The 11,282-nt window shown below is 40.1% G+C and overlaps 1 protein-coding gene across 4 annotated transcripts in view; it reads right to left on the minus strand.

Annotated features, from left to right (window-relative positions):
• Nucleotides 1-11,282, minus strand: part of LOC307047616 (uncharacterized protein) — a 309,906-nt gene that overhangs the window by 47,901 nt on the left and 250,723 nt on the right. For all 4 annotated transcript variants that reach the window (XM_079694642.1, XM_079694644.1, XM_079694641.1 and 1 more), the window contains exon 3: nt 10,187-10,250. In XM_079694642.1, coding sequence (XP_079550768.1) covers nt 10,187-10,250 — 64 coding nt within the window. The remainder of the gene's footprint in view (nt 1-10,186; nt 10,251-11,282) is intronic.

Genomic DNA, 11,282 nt, shown 5'->3' on the forward strand with positions numbered 1-11,282 from the left:
TTACAGTTTAACCTCAAAATCATCAGAAACATCAGACTTTAGAAAAACCTAAAATATGTTTTAAAGATTGTTATTCTGCATTAGCATTTCCCAGAGAGGACGCTTTCTTAAATGTACTTAAATTAGTATGATGATTAAATATTTATAAATAACCTTTTTTTTTTTATAAATGCAATTAAATAAAAAGAGGGTGTTAACCCTCAATACATACCATTGTATGCTTACCACAATGTGAAATGTGTTACTTCCTAAATACAATCAAGTAAAAGCAGCTCTTAACCCACGCTGAAGCACATACTTTTTCAAAGAAAGTGTCAACGTAGATGTAAATAAATGAAAACTTCTATCTATAAAAAGTCCTTCCCTTTCACCTCCTTGTTTCTATCTGTATGTGTTGCTGTGGTTAGCTTGTCTCCCTCTTTTTCATTCCTGGGACTCATTCCTTGGTCACCTTGTTTATTGGCTGGAGCAGCCATGGCGTACTGGACATCATCTGAAACTATAAACGACAGGATGCAATAAGCTGGAGAATAGCAGCAATCGGAGGAAAGTTCTCCATTCACCAGAGCTCCCTAACTCTCTGTCTTCTTATCCTGGGCAGAAAATAAAAAAATCAATACGGGCTCACAGGGCTTGATAAAAGTGCTGGACAGGGAGAGAAGCAACGCTGGATATAGTAAATTAAAGTGATCAAAATTTTCCAGTCGACTCAGCCCACAGCCTACATAAACTAACAACACTGTCTCCACAACTGTCCGTCACCCTTCTCCACCCACCGTCTTCATTCTGTCCTTTATTTCAAATGTACTGTTTTACAGTTTTTTTCATGCGCACCTATTTTTTTCCAAATTCTATGATATTATTGTGTCAATTTAACATATTTATTGGCGTAACAGTTGACATTGGCAGAGAATAATTTAGCTCTGTTTTGGTCTCCACCCGCTCTTGAGGGAAATATCTGGCTCTTCAGCTGTTAAACTCGCTATACAATTCACCAAATATTTGGCAAAGATTTGAACAAGAGAATCGAGACTCAATCATATTACTGGGCCATAAAACCAAAGCAATAACATTTAAGGAAGCTAAACTAAAACAAGCTAACTTTAGGAAAGATGGGCATAAAATGAGTTAATGTCACATGTGCAGTGAAAAAACCTAATTTGTCAATGTTAACCATGTATCCAATGCCTTGAGGTAATAATCTTATGTAATGACATGTAGTCATTCATTTGTGAATGTGAGAATGCTTTCACATGCAACCCAGAAGTCAAGTTAAAAGATTACCATAGCCAATGCTTTGCAATACATGCCTTCACCTGCTAGAAGTGTGTCCTACCACACAAACACTAATTCAATTACAGTAATGCCAGCAGCAGCTGACTCACTCTGCTAACACACATCCCATGCCAGCCCTGCACCGGGCCCTTGGCACCTTTCCGTAGGGGGTAAAAAGGGATTAATAGGGATTGGCCAATCCAGCCCAGTCTCACGGTACGTGAGCTTTACCACTCAGCTAAGCTGACATGCCAGTAACACTGACAACTTCAATTTAATGACTCTGTACTGTAGTGAGTAAGATCATTTTCCAGCTATTGAATTATCACAATTTTCCATCCTCCTGTCAAGATTATGATGTAAACTGATGGATTTCATAGGATTCCCGCCGCCATTTACGGACTTCTTTAATGTAATTACATTGACATATCAGTGTTGGTGACTTAACCAATAACTACTGTACATCTTATACCAACGCAAGCTCTTAAAATGAGCTTATAATACAACTAAACATCATTATGTCAAAGGAAACAAAATTAAATGTTGAGGAAAACTATTTCTCGTCTTTGGCAGTCAAAGTTGTAATCCTGGGGTTAATTATGTAAATTGGGGCAAATTAAACAAACATTTTTTTAAAGTTCATTATGTTTGTTACCTTATGTACACAAAGTAAAATAAGTTAAGAATTGACCTTTGGTTCCCCCCATGTCTATCATATATGCCCTAGCCCTAACCTTAACATAATTCAAAACTTCCCTTGGAACACAATTGACGATGCAGCTTCATTGTATGGAAACCTACTTTTTTAGGAAACCAGGCTGGTAAAACACTGACTAATCTCTAAAAAAATATTTGTATTTTTTTGGATAACTTCCTAGATCTAGGTCATTGGGGCTAATTCCATGCATATCCCAAACTAACACCCAAGCTGCCTGAACCTCTGCTTTAGGTTTGCATGTGTCTTCCTGTTTGTGCCAGTGGATATGTGTGTCAGGGATCAGCGCAGAAGAAACACCAACCACTTGGGCCAGCACTTCACCGTGGCCTTATATCCTGTTGACTGGGGTCTGACGGCAGACAGCCTTGGGACACTTATATCCAGACTTAACCCTGAGTAACTTGCACATGTCCTGTTTGCTCGAATCACAGCTTGACTTTGCAGAAAGCTGGGAGCCCCTGTGGCATTTTACCAAATCTACTCAGTCCCTCCATTCTCCTCTTCCGATGGTAAAAAAATATAAAAACAGTGACTTAGTTCACAAATATTATCTTACCCTATGGAAAATACTTAGCTAATTTGGTGGTCAAACTTCGGACAACAATTGTTTTATGTCTTCTGTGTAACATTAATATAGTTTAATTATTATGTTGGTACTAAGTGTCAGGATTAGGGTTATAACATGATACTTTATATCTTTTTTAAATGTTTTATTAATGTACAGGTTAATTTGAATTGAGAACAGTGGAAGTCAACAGAAGTCAAATGCACTAGTTCAAAGTAGGATTAACACATAATCCTGTTTATCTATCTGGTATTAATCTTGTTTTAGCCCGTCTGTTTCTATATTTATCTTATTTTAATCTCTTTATAAAGGAAAAGGATTCCAATTGCAAATGCCACAAGAGGCAATCCAATTGAAAATCAGTTGGCAGTCCTGCTTTTAACACGTAAAACCTTAAGAAAGATTACAGAGAGGGACATCGCGTGCATATTTGAGATGCAATGACTTAAATGCATCGCTCTAAAACTATTTGCCTAAGTGTTTCTGTCAGAGTTGCAGAGCAGCCAATTAATTGCAGGTATTTACTGTATGCAGCCATAAACCCCCCTGAAGCCAAGCAACAAGAAACCTGTTAGCATGCAGGAGTGTGAAGATTAGGATTACCGCATTCAGGATGTAGAAACAGCATGTGTTGCATTGTGAAGCAAACCTAAAACATTACAAAAATATTCTAAAGATTTGTGTGACATCATATTTCTTACTTGTTATCCAACACATGATGTTAGTGTGTGATCTTGTGTGTGCACGGTTTGCAGCAGGTGCTTCTGAAGCTCATCCCTTTAAAGCATGATCGATAAGCACAATGCCATGTAAACGCACACATCTATACCTCCCATATGCATTGCCCACACACAAAAACATGCACACACTCACACTGAGCTTGATTTTGAAGGGTCCTTAATCACAACTAAGCAATTGACGGATCAATGACAGATATGAGGAACAACTGTGGAATGCAAACAGCACCACACTCGCTTTGTTTTTTATCAGTTCCTTTACTTAGGCCTGTTTTTATAACAGATTATATTTCTCTCAGCCTTAACAGGCTTAACAGCCACAGAGGTATTAATTAAGATCTAAATACTAAATATTGATTGATACGTTATCAGGGTATAGCAGTTGGTCCGCAGGCTATTGATCCAGCCTGTGATTTATTATCATATTTAAGAAAAATCATTTTGCGTGATTATACGAGGTAATGGATTTTTAGCGAGGGGTGTAATTATTTTCTTTTTTTTGTATCGCGTTTGTTATGTGGAAGGTGGAGCAGATTTCTCAATTGCATTCGGAGATCACTGATATCCTTGGTACTGCACCCCCCTTGATACACCCACCCCCCCCCAAACCCCATCCTCCCATGGCCTGTGAGGGGCTAAAGCTTGTGTAAGAGAACGATCCCCGCTCTTGTCATTCGGAATAATGGGTATTGGGATTACCTCTTTAATCACAACAAAGATTAACAGATGGTATGAGAACAGTTATTAGCAAACATCTTGCACTCATCAAATCAATAAGATGATTTGTAATCAGGCTGTCGGCGCGAGTGAAAAGGGAGCCGGGGCCGTTCCCAGTGAAAGATCCTGGCAATCAGAGGCTACTGTGTAGCAATTACCTCTCCACAAAATAGGTGCTCTTCCTCCACTGGCTGGCAGTCCTCCAAAACACACGCCAGACTGATAGCAACATAGGGCATTAACACGGCAAAACACAAAACACTGCATGGGTAACCTTGTATTTGATCAGGTGTTAGGTTGCTCCGTGATTTCATTTCACTTTGTGTCTTTTAATTTGGTGGATCTCGCCGTGTACTTGAGGGGAAGAAAAAAAATCTAAATGTTTACACGTGCTGTCTCTCGCTACAAAAGACCGTATAGCTCATTAGCGGGTTACCATAAATAAGTCAATGTAGGGACAAAGAGGGGACAGCATAACACGGAGGAGGGTTCACCGTGCAAATATTTCTCCGTGGAGACGGGAGATGGAGAGAGAAAGGCTGAAGCACTGGAGACATGCCGGTGCATTGAGAACTGTAAATGGTGGAATGTCAAATCTGTGTATAGCCAAAGCTAACTCTCTCTGACAGCAATAAAGACTTTAGTGTCTCCTGTTTTAAAAGCTTTGTTTGTTCTCACAATAGCTTCACTTTATCCTGGCAAAGACACACAGCCACGCAGAGGCATTTTCTGTTTTTCAGGCATATAGCACGCAGGTATCTGTAACATCTGAACATTGTCCTGGGGTCTAATTTAATTTGGTTTCTATGCATTTTCTTTCATCAGCATTTTACTGCGTTGTAGCACCTTTTTTTCATTTTGTTTCACTTATTGAGTCATAAACAATAATACCAGGCCAAGAGAAAAAGATCATGCACAACCTAGTCCCAATTTTTCTTCATTTATTCCACAACAAAAGTCAGAATTGGCCCTTTCTAGTTTTGTTTAGGGGCAGAACAATACTGTTTCTACACTACCTTATTTAAGGACACCTGACTTAAGGTATCACTTTAACTCTAATTGCTGCTCTTAGAGCTTGCAGTCCTTTTGCAATCGACTATCGTACTTTGCATTGTACGCATCTTTGTTGTGGGAACAGCGAGATCAAACTCTCTGGAAGATAGTGTTGTCTGAAAGGAAGCAGTCATTTCAGGAGCCGATGCATAAACAAACATTTCTGACCTTAGTGGGATTTGTTAGAACTTGGCTGGCTTTGTATATGTGCGGAACCTTGTGAATGGTATTGTCTTTTGTTTCCCGCCTTTTCTTTCCTTTTTAAATGGCATAAGAAACCTCACTTACTCGCACACTCCTAATGGCAGAGAAATCACAACAAAGGATGTGCAACGGTAGCAGCAGCTGCAAAAGTGGTGGAAAGTAACATTTACTCAAGAACTGTACTAAGTAACATACAGTTTTGAGGTGTTTCTATACTTCAATTCAGAAGGAATTTAGAGCTCAAGTTGCTTGTGACTTTTAAATTGATTTTTTCACACAATGGATAATATTACAAGCTGGTAAAATATAATACCTTGGTAAAGATTATTCCATTATAGTTTCCAATCTTTTAAGCTTTTGCAAAAAGCAGTGTGTATTCACATAACAGATGTCTATTGTAACTGGTAATAGATCAAAATATATTTTCATTTTAGAGATAGATTAGATTTGAATCATTGTGCAACATCTCCACACACACACACACACACACACACACACACACACACACACACACACACACACACACACACACACACACACACACACACACACACACACACACACACACACACACACACACACACACACACACACACACACACACACACACCTATACGCTGTCAGTAAGACAGTGTAGATATGCACTTACCAGGATTAAGCAAGGCAAATGGTGCCAAAACAGCGACAGTATGAAGTAACTGATGCTGTTTAAAAATTCAAAGGCCTCTATTGAACAGACACGGTGGCACACATATCACTGGGCCAACAGATCCCTGCAGCCCACTGGTCTGGCTGCTGGCTGCTCCCAAGCACATGCATAGCCCCGAAGCCACCCCCCCTACTTTTCTTACTAAGCATTACTCAAAAGGCTTTTAATGTTGTTTTATTTAAATAATTTGCACAACAAAACACTTTTTTTTATAATTAATACTTTTAAAACAGAAATGAGTACAGATATTGAGTGCGCCTAAGAGATGTAATTGTTTCCAAAAACAAGGTTGATTTTTCAGAAAATTGACAAATAATTGCGTTCTCATGAGGGACAGGCATCAGATCAAAACATCTATTTTTGTTTAATCCTTAACGTATAACACTTGTATATGCTACTATAGAGGATATTACAGTATAGCCACAGATAAATACACTGTAATACTTTATGGACAATACGGCACATACCGGATCCCCTCCTTCTGTTCAAACATTTCAAAATAAAACCCTAGACTGCAAAACTACACTACAAACCTTTGACAAGAGTACTCAAATTAGCGTGAAGTTCATTAGCATTTTGCGAAAAAGGAAACTCAATAAAACAGAGAAAGATGTGAAGTCAGCTGTATAAGTAAATCAGTTTTGAATATTTGATTGAACAAGCGTTACATTTGTTGCACATTTTGCCGGTATGAATAGTTTAGATGCAAAATGTTTGCACATTCATCACATCACATCCCTGGTGTGTAAAGGCCTTGAAGATTCTCCTGTGTTTACTTCAGAACACACACACCAATACATACCCCCATGCACAACCTGCAATCACACATACCGACAGAGACACACAGGCACCACTCCCCCCCCCCCCCCCACCCACTCACACACACACACACACACACACACACACACACACACACACACACACACACACACACACACACACACACACACACACACACACACACACACACACACACACACACACACACACACACACACACACACGTCGAGTGGCTAATATCTTTCAAGGTCAAACCTGACAAGGAATTCCAATGAGATTAAGTGTCATCAGTGCGACTTTAGCCCTGTTCTGCTCATTGTTCTTGGAAATGCCATTACACCCTCAAGATGACCAAGGCCTTATTGGAGCAGTAGAAAGCCTTTTCCCTTCCTGTGAGGGCCAAATTGATATGTGAGATATTTGATACAGGCAGTGAAATGTATGTTCTAACATATATCTTTATAGAATAGAATAATGGGAGGATGAATACCCTCTTTAATGGGTCACACATGAAGAGCACACAGCACACAGTGACATGTGGCCTCTGCATTTAACCCATCCTAGAACCAGGAGTCTAGTACTAGGAGCAGTGGGCAGCTATTACACAGCGCCCGGGGAGCAATGGGAGTGAGGGGGGAAGGGGGTTGTCCGGTGCCTTGCTCAAGGACACCACGGCAGGGCAGGAGGTGAACTGGGACCTCCCCAAGTAGCAGTCCACACTCCATTTTTAGGTCTGTTCGTGGACTTTAATCGGCGACCCTACAGCTTATCTAGGAGGGTAAGAACGATATATCTGTTGCAAGTATCAGGCTGCAACAGAATATCAGATATCAGCCGATAGCGTTAGTGACTTTTGACTACAATAGACTTTGTATTTGATTGCCTTTAACTGTTGGTTCTTTATTTATTAATTTCGATTTTTATACTGAGCTGAGTTATAAAAATGTTAGTACTTTTGGAGTTTTAAGTTCCCAGAAAAACAGAAATATGGACTTTAATTAAATAACTATTATTGTTATTATGTCTTTATTCAACAAGAGTAATGCATAAAACACATTAAGAAAGGAGGATTTATGCCAAATGTAGCTATTGGCACATTTCCATCTGTAGTCCCTGTTCAGGTACACCCATAACAATCAAACAAGTCCCTGTCACACTATCAATTGTAAATGCAGATCAAAGCATTGATCAACTTATCAGTTCAACTTAAAAAATAACACCACGCACCACGGGAAAAACAAGTTGTTGCATGTTATAAGATCAGCTTGATATGCACTACAGTGAATATGCTTGATTCTATACTTTCTGCATATTTTGTCAATCGCATTATTTTAACATATTACCCTCCATATTTGGCCGTGTTTCAGTCTGACAAATAATGTGAGGTTTTTTTTGTCGTCTCCTCTGGTGAGGCGCCATGTCAACGTGTCAGCCAGCATTTGGCGAGCCGCCTTTCACACTGAATCTGACACATATTCTTTTGGTGGCAGCAATGAGCATTTTGTCATCTCCTCTCTCGAGTGCCAACTCGATGTCCCAATTACACCCCGGCTACTAATTTAATTACAGTAGCAGAAGAAATGGGTTGATTCAATTCATTTCAATTAGGCCTGATTGGAGCAGTCAGATCACATTTTACTCATCTCAGGTACTAGCAGCCTGTCACATTTCGTCTCAGCCGGCCTCATTTGAGGGGAGGAGATAAGCAGGTCATGATATGATAACTGGAAAAATGTGTGGTCTGATGTGAAAACAGTTCACACGTGATTCAGACGCCTTCCTAATCTGTGACTCTGGGATAAATGTGAGAGTAAAACACTTTCAGAGCAGGATCACAGCCAGTTGCCACTTAATAGAGCCCCAGCTACAATAGTCATTACTTATGCATGATGTCCACAATTATGTATCAAATTGTGTGTGCACACGTGTGTGTGTGTGTTTTACATATACAACTAATGGGTGTGTAGCGAAGAGAAAAAAGCTAGGAAAACATGTCAGGAAAAGAAAAAAAAACATTCTCTCACATGTCATGTCATCCAGCTGCCATAGTTGCACTCAGTGTCTAATAATACAACACACACACACGCACGCACACACACACACACACACACACACACACACACACACACACACACACACACACACACACACACACACACACACACACACACACACACACACACACACACACACACACACACACACACACACACACACACACACACACACACACACACACACACACACACACACACGTACATACACACACATTTTGCATGGCTTCTTAAATGGAAAGAGCCTTTGTTTATCACCCAACACACTAACAAGTTAGCAGTAATCTTTAAAACAACACTAAATTATGCTATATAAAAAAAGGCAGTATTTAAATATTTTAGGAATTTTATAAAAATATAACTATGTGTCTCTAAGTACCATCAGTGCATCTACAAAATGCCACCCGAGGACAAATTAAGTGTTTTATTTGATGTTAATTTAATAAAACTCACACTTTAATACAGTTTACCCTAATGAGCATGTGGTTTCATAATCCTATGAATACTGTGTAATACACCATAAGAAATATTAGAATCATATACTTACAAAGAGAAAAATGTGTGATCATTTCAAACTCACTCTGGTGACACAATATTTAGTCAGTGTTTGCATATATAATTAATATATAACAATTTATTAGATCTATAATATCCAACATGTCATCATAAGTTGACATAAACCTATATACATTTAGCCTATTTGTCTAAAGGAATGTCATAATAAAACCATAAAAAGTATCAACTTCACTAAATGTAATACTATGTATTGCCACATACACAACAGTATTATAAAGTTAGAAGAAATGAAGCAATGCCACATCTCTTCTAATAAACACACACAATAATAACTATCAACCCAGCAGGGACTACTGTCATGATCATCCGATATCAGGAAAAAAAGTTACAAGTCGCCGCTGATTGGTGCAGATCAAAGCCTTTACCAGTGTGCCATAGGCTGCCACATTAGCCTGCGGTGTGCGTGCATGTGCGTGTATGTGTGTGCGCGCGCGCGCGTGTGTGTGTGTGTGTGTGTGTGTGTGTGTGTGTGTGTGTGTGTGTGTGTGTGTGTGTGTGTGTGTGTGTGTGTGTGTGTGTGTGTGTGTGTGCGTGTGTGTGTGTGTGTGAACGTGTCTTGGCACCAGTTGCGACGGCGCAAAGACGTCTGATTGGAAACTGACGGACACTGAGGGACGCGGTTTCTCATCCTGCGCTTCTCTATCGATGTAATCGCCTGCTTTAAAATCCTCAATAGATTAAAAAAAGACTCGTATTAAAATATATCTGATGGAGAACTGTAGTGCTGGCACGTTTCTTTGTTTGTTTTTTTACAATCCGCGACGATAACATGATAAATCAAAAACGTGCGTAATTTACCTCTCGGTGACTTCCTCGCGGTCCGGCCTCCCCTTTTTCCGATTCCCGCAGTGAGAGACAGATGCTGCAGAGTGAGAGAGAGGGGAGAGGAAAAGGAGAGGAGTTCTTAGAGAAGTCAGCCGGTGCACTATATGATGCACACTAGAGAGGGCCAGCATTAGGAGCCAAGTGGCCCCTTTTTTCTTACCTTGCGACACGGAACCAGAGGGGATGAACAAATACGAGAAAAAAAAAGCGGTTGTTTGGGTGATTACAGGTTTTCTCCCTCCTTCCTCCACCCCCACCGCCGCTTCTCCTCCACCAGCAGCTCTCTCTCCTCTCCCGGTGAATGGAGAGAGACTGGCCCCGCTGAAATAGCCCTCTTTGGGGGGCTCCAGCTATGCAGCAGAAACAGCCTTCTTCTCTTTAAGGTTAAAAGATGCTGCTGGGGCGCATCCGGTGTCAGCTGTGTCGTAAAACAAACGTGCTTTTTGTGTTACTCTTCCTCTGCAGAGCTATTCATTTGGTGATATTTCCCCAAATCCATGGTCTTTTTTAATAGTTCCAGGGAGGTGGGTCTTTTTATTTTTCACTAGGATTGGTGTTTAGACTCTAAAATCAGCAAAACCCTTTCTGCCACTTGTAAAAAATCCTACCAAATGAATGACTTTCCCAGAAGTCCAAGCTGTTTGGCAGACCTGATCACTCTGGATCTTCCCCCCCCTCCCTCCTTTCCTGTATGTGTGTCTATACCGGATTAAATGGCAGCTCGTTTTAAATGGCACCTTGCCTCGTTTCCCCTCTCCTTTCATCATCAGCAAAATAAAGATTAGGCCTTACAGAGGGGAGATTGTAAAGGCTCTCCTTTTTTATTTCTTTTTTTTTTTTGTAGAGGCGCAGGGATCTTCATTCCTCCGCCTTTGTGATGATATTGATGATGATGATGGCCAAGTGGACAGTTTGATTTTTGTGTGGCGAGCTTGTTATAAAGAATCAATATTATATCAAGGGGGTAACTTTTGTGATAAAGGACTTCAGCCACTCTGGCTATTCATCATAAGTCTGTAGCAAGCAGATAGGTCAAAAGAAATTATATTGCTCTAAAGAGTGTGTCTCC

This window comes from Notothenia rossii (assembly GCF_949606895.1).
Source record: "Notothenia rossii genome assembly, chromosome: 7".
Lineage (NCBI taxonomy): Eukaryota > Metazoa > Chordata > Actinopteri > Perciformes > Nototheniidae > Notothenia > Notothenia rossii.